At 41.5% G+C, this 17,311-nt stretch overlaps 2 protein-coding genes across 2 annotated transcripts in view; one reads left to right on the top strand and one right to left on the bottom strand.

Moving 5' to 3' along the window:
- The window catches only part of LOC124138174 (soluble guanylate cyclase 88E-like), a 199,678-nt gene that overhangs the window by 146,427 nt on the left and 35,940 nt on the right, over nt 1-17,311 (bottom strand). The window lies entirely within an intron of this gene.
- LOC125374868 (calphotin-like) lies at nt 15,645-17,021 on the top strand. Its single transcript, XM_048386552.1, has one exon. It carries the CDS (start codon nt 15,645-15,647, stop codon nt 17,019-17,021), a length of 1,377 nt encoding a protein of 458 aa, XP_048242509.1.

Genomic DNA, 17,311 nt, shown 5'->3' on the forward strand with positions numbered 1-17,311 from the left:
TACTGCATCATGTAACTGTAGCACTATACTGTAGCATGTGACTGTAGCATGGAACTGTAGCCTCGATAAGACTGTAGTATGTGACTGTAGCATGTGACTGTAGCACATGCCTGTAGCATGTGACTGTAGCATGGAACTGTAGCCTCGATAAGACTGTAGTATGTGACTGTAGCATGTGCCTGACAGGGAGTATCAAGAATTGATGCCTTAGTGAAAAAATGTTCCCCACCACAGAGACATAGCGCTCCTTGTAATAAAACAATAATGAGTCTACACCAGCTCTGTGATAAATACACACTGAGACAGCTCTAGCACGAGATTCCAGCGAGCAATAACGGCTTTGTTAATGGGTGACAACAAGCTGTTTTGATCTCATGGACATTAAGGGGTGCACATTTATGTAACCCAGGCAATACATTATGTAACGGATAATGCCAGTAGTTTATTCCCTTTATCATCTAATGGGGGACAATAAGAGCACCAAAAACTTAGGGGTCCAATCATTTTAACAAAATAGATTCGGACCTTATTAACTGTGTGTAGCTGCCATAAAATCCTGTGATGGGATTCAAACCATGGACCTTCTGTTTCGAAGTCGGACACCTTGTCCACATGACCAAAGAGGTTAACCCCATCAGAAAGCTTACAAGGTAAGGATGTCATCCGTGGGATGGCTCCACTCCTCTGTCAACAGAAGGCACGTCCAGGGCCGCATGGTAGGGTACTGAGACTTATTTGGCTCAAAATTAGTATGAACATGCTCGCAAGCTGACAAGGTAAGGATGTCATCTGTGGGATGGCTCCACGCCCTGCTACATCTTCCTTTCGGAATTGTAACTGTAAAAACTCCTCTGGAAGGAATACTATTAGAAACACTGAAGCTCACCTGCTCCTATATTCAACACCTTTCATTCTAAAAGAACATACTGACAGGAATTGTTCAGTTATTAATTCAAATTTGTGAACTTGATGAAGCGTTGCTTCGACACAAAACTGACAGCTGTTTAAGGATGGAGAAATAGTACAATGGTCAAAGTGTTAGCCTTTTGTGTGGTACATCTGTCACACATTTGATTCCTGCAATCATTCAAATTTCAATATTTTTTTCAATTGCTCTCAGAAAAACTGAATTTATCAAAAAGTCATCAAGTTGTCAACTCAACTCCTATACATTCAACACCATCCACACTAAGTTGTAGGACATTTTGTTTATTACTTGCCCGTGAAGAGATCACCCGTTTAATAAACATACAGCTGTATTACACATTGTGTAATACCAAAACGCGTGCTTTTGTACTCTCGGAACACGTTTCACGAACAAATATTGAAAGCTCTCAACATCCCTTGGCGTATTCAACGACATTGCGTGTGGAGTTGATAGATCACTGAGAGGAGCTTATGCACACTCGATGACCCCAGCAACCTTGTTGCTAGGCTGACGTCACATGGCATTGTTTCGCCGATGGATCTTGCAACAAAATTCCACAAATTACGTCATCGGGTATTGTGACGTGATTGTAAACTTTGAGGTGCAAGGCCCGTTCCACAAGGCGATCGTATTGTAGCGCAACGACAGTCATTAGTCTATTAAAGTATGTGATTTGCGATAGTCTTAGCCCTACGATAATTTTGTGAATTCTAAAGGTGGACCGTTGTTTGGAATTAAATTCATACGTTTCAACTTTTGACGTGTTTGAAGTATTATTCTGTTAAACTCAATTGGACTATGCCGTTGATCGTGTGGGTGTCAGCCTATGCTACTCAACAGTATAATTCTAAAAAACGTTATAAATGGCAAGTAATAAATAAAATACTAAACTCGCTCCCGTGTAAAACCAATTTTATGAAACTCGTGAATAGTTGTGGTATCTGAATCGCTTTCGCTCGTCAGATACCACAACTATTCACTCGTTTAATAAAATTGGTATTACACGGGAACTCGTTTAGTATTCTATATTTAGCAGTCTCTGGGAGAGGAGGAGATTTAGTTTTCCAACTTTAGTTCAGCTCAAAACTCCAACATCAAATGACACTTATTACCAACCAAAAAACATACAAATAGACAATCCATTTACAATATTGTTGTTATTTGGAAATTTACATGATAACATTAAGCTGATATAAGCTTTTGGTGAGTATATAAGGAAGGAAAACAAAAGTGACACAGTTTGTTGACATACTATCCGTGAGGATATGGTGCAGACAATAAAGTGAGTGAGTTGGGTTTAAAGCCGCTTTTAACAGTATTCCAGCTATATCACGGCGTGCCAGCTTAATGTGGGAGGAAAGCCCGAAGTGATGCAGGTCTCAGACGTTTACCACTTCGGTGAAACCCACGAGCACAGGTATGGTGCTGACAAACCTAGAAACATAATCGGGCCGAACCGGGATTCGTACCCTCAATAGTACGAACCCATAGGTTTCTGGCGTGCCCAAGGGATGCAACCTTGCACAGAGAATTGCGGTGCTTTAGACTGGGCCACCCATGCCCCCCTGGTGCAGACAAGTTAAGAATCATAATCAGGACACACCAGAGATGGTAACTACAAATCAGCAGATCCTGCCACATTTAAGGGCAACAACTATCGACTGAGCTACTTTTTCCCTATCAGTAATTAACTCTCCAAGGACGGATCCAGCATTTTTAAAAGGGAGGGGTTCAAAATATCAAAATCCTCTCTCATATGATTTTACTGCCTTCAACATACTACATTCGGTTTTCAAAAGAAGGGGAGGGGGGATCTGGACCTCCTTGACACCCCTCTGGATCTGCCTGGATCCGCTCTCAACCACAAATGCTAGTTTCTCTATGTCACTGAAGATGAAAACCAATTTAACACTCCACCATGACATGCGTTAAGAAGTTACATCTTCAAGCAAATTAATACATTGTCTTGAACAAGAGGCCTACTGAAGAAACAGTGAAGGACGACTTAATACATGATTCCATCTTCCTGAGGCAAGGGAGTTAACTGACTATAAAAAAACAGTTTCCACCCTGGCCCAACTTGGCTGCAATTACGGAGTTATGCTTTGGCTGGACTAATGAGTCCATGCCTGATCCAATCAAAATCATTTAACAAATTCAACATCCAGTTCGTAAACTGCCATGCACATTTCAGTTGATTGCAGGATTTGCAAAGCATGTGTACCTGTCACCTTAGCGTGAACAGATATTTTCAAATCTCTTTATGTTCTTAATCAAGGTGCTCACGTAATTTGATGCATTTAGCCAAATAAGATCTGTTTTATTAAATATAGATCTTGATTATATTTCAGATCGTCTTCACTGGGTGCCGCCATTTTGTTTGAAGCATTGGAAGTGATATCAGAGTTGGAATCTGATTGGTTATTTGGAGGGACATAGAAGGGAAATAACTCATAATAGACACTGGTGGTGCTACGATCGAGCCAAGAAATTCCAGCCTAGTTACAGTCAGTTAACTCCCTTGCCTTGGGAAGATGACATGATTAGGGCAAATTCAAAGCAGCTATGTTGATGCATTAGACCACTTTCCTACCAGAGTTCCAACCCATGAAGATCCGGGGTAGAATAGGTCTTCAGCAACCCATGCTTCCCGTAAAAGGAGACTATGCTAGTCGCAAGAGGTGACTAATGGGATCGGGTGGTCAGGCTCACTGACTTGGTTGATACATGTCATCGATCCCAATTGCATGGATCGATGCTCATGATGTCTATCACTGGATTGTTTGTCCAGAATCGATTATTTTACAGACCGCCGTCATATAGCTGGAATATTGCTGAGTTTGGCGTTAAACAACAAACAAACAAACAAACAAACAAACAAACAAACAAACAAACCTTTTTCAAATGACACAAGCTGACATGCAGCTGATGTGGGTTTTCTCTGACATCTGATGGCCCAGTGCCCAGGGGTAGTAACAGAGCCATGATTGTTTCCAAACCACACGGAAGAAATCCATATTTTAGAACAAATGACAGATACATTTCTGTGTGAGCTGCTGAAGATTTATCAAGGAGGCTCTCTCACGAAGGAAGAAAGGACCATAAACACAAAGTGCTTTCAACTGCAAATCAAAGATGGAGGCCATTAATGTCAGCTGACCTAGTCACGGTACTTAATGTCGACATTAGTGCCTGGATATGGGAAACATACAAATAATCATTCTTGGTGTTGAAACAGACAAAAACTGAAGGTGATGACAATGATTCTGTGTGTCCATCCTTGACAAGAAGCCAATTCTTCTTGTGAAAGGTCCTCCACTTGATGACAACGTTATACCAGACTTATTGTTGATGATGATGCTTGATGTTGACATAAAACAAGACTTATAGTTGATGGCGGTCACTTTATGTCGACATTAAACTAGACTTATAGTTGACGGTGATCACTTTATGTCGACATTAAACTTGACTTATAGTTGATGGTGATACTTTATGCTGACATTAAACTTGACATATAGTTGATGGTGATACTATATGCTGACATTAAACTTGACATATAGTTGATGGTGGTCACTTTATGTCGACATTAAACTTGACTAATAGTTGATGATGGTATGTCGACATTAAACTTGACTTACAGTTGATGGTGGTCACTTTATGTCGACATTAAACTTGACTTATAGTTGATGGTGAATACTTGATGTCGACATTAAACTTGACTTATAGTTGATGCTGGTCACTTTATATCAACATTAAACTAGACTTATAGTTGATGGCAGTATGTTTACATCAAACTTGACTAATAGTTGATGATGATACTTTATGCTGACATTAAACTAGACTTATAGTTGATGGTGAATACTTGATGTCGACATTAAACTAGACTTATAGTTGATGGTGAATACTTGATGAGATTACCTGGGCCCTGGATCAGCGTCTTTAACTTCTTTCATTTTTGACACTTCAGGAAATCCAAAGAATATCATTATTTCGCCTTTTTGAAACTGTAGTCAATCAAATTTATTTAAGTAATCAGGCCACCAGCCTGTAATACACACTATGTTGCCTACAGTGCACTTTGCCTGCAGCGTTATCAAAACAAGTTCATGGTTCAGGGCACCCAGTAGCAAAACCTTCATCCCCAGACTGTAATATCTTGCTTTCAAAATCTGCATAGTGTGAGTGAGTTGGGTTTAACCCCACTTTTAACAGTATTCCAGTTATATCGCTGCGTGTCAGCTTAATGTGGGTGGAAAGCCCGAAGTGATGGAGGTCTCAGACGTTTACCACTTCGGTGAAACCCACAAGCACGGGTACGGTGCTGACAAACCTAGAAATATAATCAGGGCGAACCAGGACTCGAACACAATCATAGGTTTCTGGCGTGTCCAAGGGATGCAACTCCGCACAGTGAATCACAGTGCCTTAAACGACTGGGCCACCCGTGACCCCCCCCTCCAAACCCCCCAAGGCAAGGGAGTTAACTGCAGATTGCCTCAGGAAGATGGTCAATTCCTCGAGAACACTGACTGCTGCAGACCATATCTTTTCATTCAACAGGTTGTTGATTTTATATTAATATACATGTGACATAATTATAAGTTGTAGCAGGATCACTCAGGGCACATGTGGTTTTATGCATCCTGCGTTAGGTTTTATATGGGGGACGCATAAACCCCATGTACCCTGAGTGATCCTGCTACAACCAATTTATCTTACAGGCATGTTTTAATATATTTTAAAAGAATAAAAACAAATTCAAAATTGATAGAAAACAGCTATTTGATTAAGCTGATATTAACTTGTGCTATGTCACATGACTTTCATTCACCTGGAAAAAGCATGAGGCTTTTTACTTCAAGGCAGGGTATAAGGGATTTATTCTGCCTCTTAGAAATCCACTTGCAGCCTGTCTTGCTCATGGTGGGGTATAAGGGATTAATTCTCCTGCTGAGAAATTTATTTCCCTCTAAGACGGGATACATAGTATTTTATCAAGATCACGTAGACCAATCAGATTCCATCATTCTGACATGGAGGTATAATAATATGAATTATATCTGTTAATTTTATGACGCGTAAAGGCTGTGCATCTAAGTGATAATAAACATGCAGCTGTTGATGACAAACAGTTGGAATCACCTTGAGTGATTAAACAGAATTCTGAACTAATACATACTCATTTTCATTAGAATCTTAGCTTTCTTGATCTTTACGCCACTTGTTTCAAACTTCAGGGGGGCAGTCAGGTAGCCTAGTGGTTAAAGCATTCGCTCGTCACGCCAAAGACCCGGGTTCGATTCCCAACATGGGTACAATGTGTGAAGCCCATTTCTGGTGTCCCCGCTGTGATATTGCTGGAATATTGCTAAAAGCTGCGTAAAACCATACTCACTCACTCAAACGTCAGATTTCTCTTCCAGATGACGCTTTGAAAAAATGATTCGATTCAAAATTTTAATAGATGGCTGAGATTGTACGGCAGTGTTTCCAGTTTATATGGAAAGTCTTTTTCCTTTGAAATGTTTATCCCGTTGAGCAAAGAGATAGACAATGATTGTGATGAAATCAGTCATTAAGCCCATAACTGTCATTCAGAATACCTCATGTCAACCTTTCCAAAGCTGCATGATGAGAAAACACATTCGGACTTTCACATTCGCAATGCTCTGATTGATCATTCTCACGTGACGGTAATGAGGTGTCCTCTATGTGTGGTGGTAGTGAGCTCTTAGATCTGATTTTAAAGAGATTGGAGCATACTGAATCAGATGTGTATGTAATTAGAGTGTAGGACATTTCCCCTTATCACTAATCACTAACCCTAATGAGATCCTGCAAAGATGGTCACAGCTAGTGATTATTAGCATCACAAATCTTGTCTTCAGTCAGACATGTCCAAAATCCTCTTATGTTCTACCCACCAAATTTACAAAACAAAAAAAAACTTCCTGTTATCAATTTTTTGTTTAAAAAAAAAAAGTTGTGTGGGGAATTGTCCTGTGGGGAAATGTCCTTCTTTGAGTGGGGAATAGTCTGGTGTGGAATAGTCCTGTGGGGAAATGTCCTGTGGGGAAATGTCCTTCTTTGAGTGGGGAATAGTCCAGTGTGGAATTGTCCTGTGGGGAAATGTCCTTCTTTTAGTGGGGAATAGTCCGGTGTGGAATTGTCCATGTGGGGGAAATGTCCTGTGGGGAAATGTCCTTCTTTTAGTGGGGAATAGTCCGGTGTGGAAGTGTCCTGTGGGGAAATGTCCTTCTTTTAGTGGGGAAAAGTCAGGTGTGGAATTGTCCATGTGGAGAAATGTCCTTCTTTGAGTGGGGAAAAGTCCAGTGTGGAATTGTCTTGTGGGGAATAGTCCGGTGTGGAACTGTCCTGTGGGGAAATGTCCTTCTTTGAGTGGGGAATAGTCTGGTTTGGAATTGTTTTGTGGGGGAAATGTCCTTCTTTTAGTGGGGAAAAGTCCGCTGTGGAATTGTCCTGTGGGGAAAATGTTCTTCTTTGAGTGGGGAATAGTCCGGTGTGGAATTGTCCATGTGGAGAAATGTCCTTCTTTGAGTGGGGAAAAGTCCAGTGTGGAATTGTCTTGTGGGGAATAGTCCGGTGTGGAACTGTCCTGTGGGGAAATGTCCTTCTTTTAGTGGGGAAAAGTCAGGTGTGGAAGTGTCCTGTGAGGAAATGTCCTTCTTTTAGTGGGGAAAAGTCCGCTGTGGAATTGTCCTGTGGGGAAAATGTTCTTCTTTGAGTGGGGAATAGTCCGGTGTGGAATTGTCCATGTGGAGAAATGTCCTTCTTTGAGTGGGGAAAAGTCCAGTGTGGAATTGTCTTGTGGGGAATAGTCCGGTGTGGAACTGTCCTGTGGGGAAATGTCCTTCTTTTAGTGGGGAAAAGTCAGGTGTGGAAGTGTCCTGTGAGGAAATGTCCTTCTTTTAGTGGGGAAAAGTCCGCTGTGGAATTGTCCTGTGGGGAAAATGTTCTTCTTTGAGTGGGGAATAGTCCGGTGTGGAATTGTCCATGTGGAGAAATGTCCTTCTTTGAGTGGGGAAAAGTCCAGTGTGGAATTGTCTTGTGGGGAATAGTCCGGTGTGGAACTGTCCTGTGGGGAAATGTCCTTCTTTTAGTGGGGAAAAGTCAGGTGTGGAAGTGTCCTGTGAGGAAATGTCCTTCTTTTAGTGGGGAAAAGTCCGCTGTGGAATTGTCCTGTGGGGAAATGTCTGAGTGTGTCCATGTGGATATTGTCTGAATCCCATGGAATGTGCAATGACCCCCGTTAGAATTGGTCTTCAGTAACCCATCCATGCCATAAGAGGCGACTATGCTTGTCGTAAGAGGTGACAAACGGGATTGGGTGGTCAGGCTCGCTGACTTGGTTGATGCATGTCATCAGATCCCAGATGTGTAGATCGATACTCATGATGTCAATCACTGGATTGACTGATCAAAACTTGATTATTTACACACCGCAGTCATACACCTTAATAATGCTGAGAGCAGTATTAAACAAGCAAAAACTTTTTAAAATGTGCAACAACTCGCATAGCATTAATAGTAGGGTTTATGGTGACAAAATCTGAGGAATATGCATGTTTTCAAAAATCCAGGCAAAAAGGCAGCGTTAGTCCTTCACCCAATCTCATTAAAATCAGACCTCAGTTCTCGCTACCGCTAAACAAAGATCTGAGGACATCCCATTACGGGTCACGTCAGAACGACCTTTCATCCGACCAATCAGAGCATCGCTTACCAGATTATGAAAGTGACAGCCGGAATGTGATTTCTGATCATGCAGCCTCAAAAACTTTAACTCTGAATGATAGTTACGGGTTTAACGACTGAATCCATACAATCTAGACCCTCTATTAGCCATTCCAGAATGTTCTTTTATTCAGGTTTAAAATTTGTAATCGAGAATTTGTCAAAATATGTTTCAAAGCGTATTCGCCAATTTGAAATTAGTGCCGTAAAGCATGAGAAAGCTGCCTTCTGATTGGTCATTCCATTGGTCGGTCAAAGTTCACACAAGGTCGGTCTGACGTGACCCATAATGGGATGTCCTCAGATCTTTGTTTAGCGGTAGCGAGAACTAAGATCTGATTTTAATGAGATTGGTCCTTCACCTGACTGCCTCTAGTCACATGTAACATGTATCATGCACCATAACAGAGGCTGCTCATGAACGAAACTGTAAATGACAGTAAATGACAACAGCAGAAATTCCATATGAATACAATAAAAATATGCACAGAATAAAACTATTTATACAATTCAAAGACTATCTTGGCAGTTGTTCTTGAAAAAAATATTAATTACATTGTAATCTTCTCTCAAAAGCATTTAAATACATTCAATATTAAATTTCTCTCAGGAAAAGTTTACTCATTAATTCACCATAGCCAAATATTCTTGGAATCCATCAAAACATGTACATAAAATGTAGCATTTGGGTTTCTCTTGACAGCCATGATGCACAATTTTAGCATCAATGCCAGCATCTTCTTCATCTTGTGAAGGTATTTGAGTCATTTCAACCAAAACAACAAAGAAACAGGAGACATGAAGTGATGATTGCCATGACTAACTAGAACATCCTGATGATGAGTTTACCACACTGAGCCCCCAACACTTCTACACCAATATCTAAGGAAATCATGAGCTTCACACATCATCATCATCATCATCATCATAATAATAATAATAATAATAATAATAATAAGTGCATTTATATTGCGCCAGATTCCATTCACCAAGTGGATGCTCATAGCGCTACACTATTATTACCCCGGTTAATGGATCAGTGTGCAGTCTATTTTCATTTTCATCTCCCTGGGGAGTATACAACCCAAGCTGCCTGTGAGGCGCTAGAAGGTTAACAGCCACATTACCGTCTCATCCTACCGGGTACCCACTGACTGCTGGGTGAACAGAGGCACTTTTCAAACAAAGTCACTTGCCTAAGGAGACACCACATGTGGTATATGTGCTTCAGTGTGGGGCAGCACCCAAGCCCTAGAAACTCTCAGGAGTCAAGCTGCTTAACGTGGTCACCCATCCAACTACTCTCCGAGACCGACGTTGCTTACCTTCACCTGATTTGTGATCTGTGCGCTGCGCACAGGACCACGTGCCACCACACATAAAACTATTTAAGAGTAAATAATAATAAAAATCTTCCATTTTGTTCACCTTACCATTTTTACATTGCAGTACTTGATCAAAAGTTAACCATCCAACAAAGTACAAATGAGTGTCAATTGTGTGAGTTTCAAAGACAAAAATACTCAACACAACTGATATGTATAGGATAAAACATGCCTCCGAGGTTTTTGTTGAAAACATAAAACCGCGAGCGAGGGAAAAGCCGAAGCTCAAAGTTTGACATCTTCAACTGAGGAGTCGTGTTTTATCCAATTTATGAACCTTCTAAATGCAAGAAATACCAGAAGAAATAAGAAAATATTGACATGTCTTATAGTGAAACAATACAGTGTGTCGCGGTATAAAAGGAATTCGATCAAAGCGTGCAAAAAAAACCCTCAAAGCAGGTTTAGAAGTGACACATTTCAAAACCATGGTTTGGAAGAGAACAGATTCAAAACCTGGGTTTGGAAGATGAGTACTAGGTTTAATCAAGGTTGTCAGGATCCTAATGCAATATAGAGTAACAAAGTGATAGGTTTATAAGAATGAATAATAATGAGGTATTCCTATGACCTCAAACCATGACCTTCAATTTAAAACGTCAAAAAACCTTCCTGCCATTTCAATTGAGTAATTTCCTTGAAAATGTTCCTGCAGGGCACCTAAGTGTGACGCTGACTTAATAATGTCATTGATCTGTCTTGAGCAAGATGGTCTCAAAACATGTATGAGTTCAATGCTGGACAGTTTGGCATCTGTCAGTTATGCACAAGTAGATTATGGCACCATCTCAATACAGACATCTTGTTTGTGACAAGCAATTCTATGTGCAAATGTTGAGAAAGTATCCATAGCTTGCAACTTCTTCCATATGCTGAGTGTCTTGTCTGAGTGAGGATGGGTGATATGGGGTCGCATTCAAGACCATTGCTCTTTTACATTTGGTTTGCTTTGTTTGTTTGTTGTTTAACACTGCACTTAGCAATATTCCAGCTATATGACAGCAGTTTGTAAATAATCAAGTCTGGACCAGAGAGTCCAGTGATTGACATCATGAGTATCGATCCACGCGCTTGGGGTCAATGACATGCATCAACCAAGTCAGCGAGCCTGACCACCCGATCCCCTAAGTCGCCCCTTACGTCAAGCATAGTCGCCTTTTACGGCAAGCATGGGTTGCTGAAGACCCATTCTACCCCGCATCTTCACGGGTTGCAGCAATGTGCTTGCATGTGTTCGTGTGACTGCTTGTTGTAGTGACAGCTTTTTATGTGAAGGATAAAGCACTTCTCCTCGGTTATGGACGAGGAAGTAAGACTGAGGCAAGAGGGAATCAGCAATGTATGTACCCAATATCCTCTTGCCTTATAAACCATCTAAATACAAGAAATATTAGAAAACATATGAAAACATCGAGATACTGTAAAGCAAGAAATTAATGCGAGCAGAATATTTATGCGAAAAATGCGAGTGACGGAAGGTTGTATTAATTTTATGCGCATTAATTTCGTACCATCAAAATAACGAAACAATCAACAAACGAAATAAATCACTTCAGTATTATTTACTAGTATTACATCAAAAACAATGATATCAGATCATTACAAGTTGATAGCATCCACTGACAACAATCAGTCACAGATTACACAGGTAATAGAAAAATAAATTACTAGACAAAATAACAAAGTCACCTACACAAAGTGAAGTTGAGTAGTGGTCAGTTCACATCCTGTCAAGCAGCCCAGATTGGTGCCAGCCACGAATTATCCCATCAATGTCCTTTACAAGCTTGTCAAGCATAATCCCCTTATTTGATACACTGATCTGTTTTCTACTTCTTTACATCAAAGGGCCGAACGTATATACTAGTACCAGCAGACTGTCAACTAAAACAACACTAACACAATGATAGCTGCAAGGAAACCATTCTCACGCTTGGCCATCAAACATACGTGCAATTAGCTTAAATAATATTAAAATAAGGAAGGAATCTCACACTGAAAAACATGGACAGGGGATTTAATGTGCACAGTTATTTTATTTATCTCTGTCTACTCACAGTTCCTGTTCAAAACATCATTTGAAACAAACTAGGTGTTTTCAGGTAAGGCTTTTATTTACGTAGGTTACATTAATTAAAATAACACAGAACATAAATCCAGCTCATAAATTTTTAGGAAAGGGTATGGGCACTCGCATTTTTAAAATGGGCATTTATGTCTAAAATCAAGAGCTCGCATTATTTTCATGTCGCATTAAATTCCTGTTTCACAGTATCTTAAAGTGAAACAATATAGTTTGACGCAGTAGAAAAGGATATGATCAAAGCGTACGAGAGAAGAAACGTGCAGCATAGTCAAAACTAAGTCATGACATCTAAAATTGAATGTTCTTTTACCACCTGCCTTGGTGGCGTAGCTGGAAACAGTGGGTTACAAAACTTAACACGATGTGTAAGGTTGCAGGGTCGATTTCCGTCATCCATAATGAAAAAGTTGGATATCTTGTCTACGATTTTAGAACTTTGGATGTTTGAAACACTATTAAGTCCAAATTCCATCTGCTATTCAAATCATCAGGTCTTACAAGCAGAAAGTAAAACCTGGTTGTTAGGAGATAGAAAGAGACCTACAACACAATAGGCAAAAGTTGCATTTGGGTTATGTAGCTAGCCTACTAAGAAACCATGCCACAGTTAACATGGATACCGCTGTATACTGACTCTGAGCTGACCCGTTCTTGTTATATGGGGGCAGTCGGATAGCCTAGTGGTTAAAGCGTTCGCTCGTCACACCAAAGACCCGGGTTCGATTCCCGACATGGGTACAATGTGTGAAGCCCATTTCTGGTGTCCCCCGCCGTGATATTGCTGGAATAAGAATAAAACCATACTCACTCACTCACTCACTCACTCTTGTTATATGAGCGCCAGGCAAGGTAACAACAAATTTTAACATCTTTTGGTATTACACGGACAGACCATGGAGGCAGTCCCTTGTCTCAGTACTAATACAATTATCAAGCATGTACTAATAATGTATATTATTAACATATGATGAAAGTGAGTTTATTACAAATTGAATGTTACACTACTCAAAGTTTGCTTTAAAGGATCATCCCAGGTAACATGTCAAATTGTGTGCATCTGTTGAAATAGCCAAAGTATTTCATGTAGACAGGGCGGTCGGGTAGCCCAGTGGTTAAAGCGTTTGCTCGTCACGCCGAAGACCCGGGTTCGATTCCCAACATGGGTACAATATGTGAAGCCCATTTCTGGTGTCCCCCGCCGTGATATTGCTGGAATATTGCTAAAAGTGGCGTAAAACCATACTCACTCACTCACTCATGAAGACATGTTTAATGAACAACAGTCAATTGTCATCTGCCACACAATGCCTAAAAAACAACCTTTGATTACAAATCAGCCTAATAACCCATCAAAATAAGAGTATCTGATCAAAACTGAAGCATAAAAACATCATGAAAACAAATTCATTCAACTCCCAGTAGTGTGTATGTGATCCAAGTGATGTGATCACAGCATGGCACTGTCATCTCATTCTTCCAACAAGTGTCTGGGTGGTTGCCAAGGGAAGATTGTTCCACATACATGCCGTACAACCAATGTAAACAAAGGATAACTACACAAAAAATTTCAGGTATTAGGATACTTTCTTTGACATTTGTTTTTGAGGTGAGGTGAGGTGAAATGGGGTTTAACGTCGCATCCAAGATTATTGCACTCATATAGCAACATGCATGTACGTGTGTGTGTGTGTGTGGCTGCTTGAACTAGTCCGGACTGATGCTGATTTATAGTGCTAGCTCACTGAGATACCATGCCGCAGTTTAACATGGATACCCCACTCAGACACAGTATACTGACTCCGAGCTGACCAGTCCTTGTTTTAGCACCTTAATGCCGAGCGCCAGACAGGGTAACAAAAAGTACCATCTTTTAACGTCTTTTGGCATGACACGGCCGGGGATCGACCCCGGACCTTCCGCTCTCTGGGCGGACGCTCTACCACTAGACCACGGAGGCGGTCCCACAATTCAGTGAGCGCATTGAGTTCCTGTATAGTTGCTGGAAGTACAGGGCGTCGTGAGAGGGGGATGTGCAGCTCGTTCCAACTGAGTTTGATAGGGTTGATGTTTGGTGACCGGGCTTGCCACTCGATGCGGTCAATGGTCTAAGTAGGCATCAATGAACCTGGCACGATGAAGTCATGAGTTATCATCCACAGATGAAGTCCAATCTGATTGCACCAGCATGCGGTCTCACGTCCACATTCAGAATGTCATACCTGTAGCGCATCAACTGTCATCGTGTCCTGCTGTAGGACATGGAGATCGGTTCTTCCAGTTCTACTGATCCAACCCCAAATCATTATTGAGCCCTCTCGTTATTGGTCATGTTCAGCTATGTTGGAATCATGAAATCTTTGTCCTTGTCTATGCTACACTCTGGCACGACAATCTGTGAAGTCTAGACAGTATTTCAATTCATCAGTGAAATTTAAAGCCCAGTCCTGCTCTGTCCAATCGACATGATCTTCAGCCCAATCCAACCATTCCTGCCTATGATGTCAAGTCTGTGGGATGTGAATGCATACCCTTCATGAGACCAGCCTAACAGAGATGATTACGCTGTCTGAGTAGAAACATTAACACCACTGGCTTTCTGCAGGTCATTTCTGAGTGTGGTGGCAGTCACAAAGTGATGACATCTTGCTGCATTCAGGAGAACCCTGTCTTCCCGCTGTGTGGTGGAACACTGTCGACCACCTGCATGTCGCTGGGTAGCTGATCCAAACATCTGGTATTGATTTCATGCCCTGCTGATCACACTTTGCAATGTGATGTTGTGTTGACCCAGTTTCAAGGATGCCTATGCATGTGCAAATTCTTTGGCCCTCAAACGTCTATGAGTGAGTGAGTAAGTGAGTGAGTATGGTTTTACGCCGCTTTTAGCAATATTCCAGCAATATCACGGCGGGGGACACCAGGAATGGGCTTCACACATTGTACCCATGTCAGGAATCGAACCTGGGTCTTCGGCTTGATGATCGAACGCTTTGACCACTAGGCTACCCAACCGCCCCAAACGTCTATGAAGCCAAGGAAGTATAAGTGCATTCATTTGTTGCAATCCTCAGTTGCTTAGTTCTTGTGTTCCCTAATAATGATGTGCAGCGACTCTGTCCCGATACATACACAGGTCTTCAGGCACCTCTTGTACCGGATGCCCTTGATTCCATGCCCCTGTCCGTTCATCAAATTGAGGTCCTATAGGGGTTACCCTATCATTGTGTACTGGGATATGATCTTTATGTGTTGGATGATTTTTTGAAATGTTGATCCTTAGCAAACTTTGAGTAGTATTTTAACATTACATGACAAAAGGTTATTATAAACTTTCATGAAATGTCATTCTTCTTTTACAGAGACATTTATTGTTTCATTTTATTGGCAGCAGTCCAACATGTCCATCAGTTGACCTTGGTTCCATGGAAAGTTTTATATTGACATCAATGTACAATCAATACATGTTGCCTCATCAAAGGATTCCTCATAAATGATTGTGGCCTCATCAAGGGATTGCTCATCCATGATTGTGGACTCACCAAAGGATGCCTCACTGATGATTGTGGACTCACCAAAGGATGCCTCACCAATGATTGTGGCCTCACCAATGGATGCCTCACCAATGATTGTGGCCTCACCAAAGGATGCCTCACCAATGATTGTGGCCTCACCAATGGATGCCTCACCAATAATTGTGGCCTCACCAATGATTGTGGCCTCACCAAAGGATGCCTCATCAATGATTCTGGCCTCACCAAAGGATGCCTCACTAATGATTGTGGCCTCACCAAAGGATGCCTCACCAATGATTGTGGCCTCACCAAAGGATGCCTCACTAATGATTGTTGCCTCACCAAAGGATGCCTCACCAATGATTGTGGCCTCACCAATGATTGTGGCCTCACCAAAGGATGCCTCATCAATGATTCTGGCCTCACCAAAGGATGCCTCACTAATGATTGTGGCCTTACCAAAGGATGCCTCATCAATGATTGTGGCCTCACCAAAGGATGCCTCATCAATGATTCTGGCCTCACCAAAGGATGCCTCATCAATGATTCTGGCCTCACCAAAGGATGCCTCATCAATGATTGTGGCCTCACCAAATGATGCCTCACCAATGATTCTGGCCTCACCAAGGGATGCCTCATCAATGATTGTGGCCTTACCAAAGGATGCCTCATCAATGATTGTGGCCTTACCAAGGGATGCCTCATCAATGATTGTGGCCTTACCAAAGGATGCCTCATCAATGATTGTGGCCTTACCAAAGGATGCCTCATCAATGATTGTGGCCTCACCAAAGGATGCCTCACTAATGATTGTTGCCTCACCAAAGGATGCCTCACCAATGATTGTGGCCTCACCAAAGGATGCCTCATCAATGATTCTGGCCTCACCAAAGGATGCCTCACTAATGATTGTGGCCTTACCAAAGGATGCCTCACTAATGATTGTTGCCTCACCAAATGATGCCTCACCAATGATTCTGGCCTCACCAATGATTCTGGCCTCATCAATGATTCTGGCCTCACCAAAGGATGCCTCACTAATGATTGTGGCCTCACCAAAGGATGCCTCATCAATGATTCTGGCCTCACCAAAGGATGCCTCATCAATGATTGTGGCCTCACCAAAGGATGCCTCACTAATGATTGTGGCCTCACCAAAGGATGCCTCATCAATGATTCTGGCCTCACCAAAGGATGCCTCATCAATGATTCTGGCCTCACCAAATGATGCCTCACCAATGATTCTGGCCTCACCAGTGATTCTGGCCTCACCAAAGGATGCCTCACCAATGATTGTGGCCTCACCAAAGGATGCCTCACCAATGATTGTGGCCTCACAGATTAACTATAGCTAAGAATGAGATGCTTAAAAAATCTTTTTGAGTAGTATATATCAATATACACATTCTGTTTCCTCAAACAATAAACATTTCAATTCTCACAAAAAGTAATTTTCAACACTATAGCAACCACCTAAAAAAATCAACACACACCACTTTAAATATCTTCTCATGCTTTTGATTCCTAAAAAAAACTAAAACAACTACCATATCTTCTTTACAGCTTGGCTGATACTTTAACAGAACGTACAGTGATAAACACACATCTTCAATCACATGAACAACCCAGGGCGCCACGGCAACAG

Source organism: Haliotis rufescens, unplaced genomic scaffold (genome assembly GCF_023055435.1).
Source record: "Haliotis rufescens isolate VD_foot unplaced genomic scaffold, xgHalRufe1.0.p SCAF_6, whole genome shotgun sequence".
Lineage (NCBI taxonomy): Eukaryota > Metazoa > Mollusca > Gastropoda > Lepetellida > Haliotidae > Haliotis > Haliotis rufescens.

What these genes read in the sequence shown, in the direction of transcription:
- LOC125374868 (XM_048386552.1), top strand. Translation starts at nt 15,645, where the DNA reads ATGATTGTGGCCTCATCAAGGGATTGCTCATCCATGATTGTGGACTCA.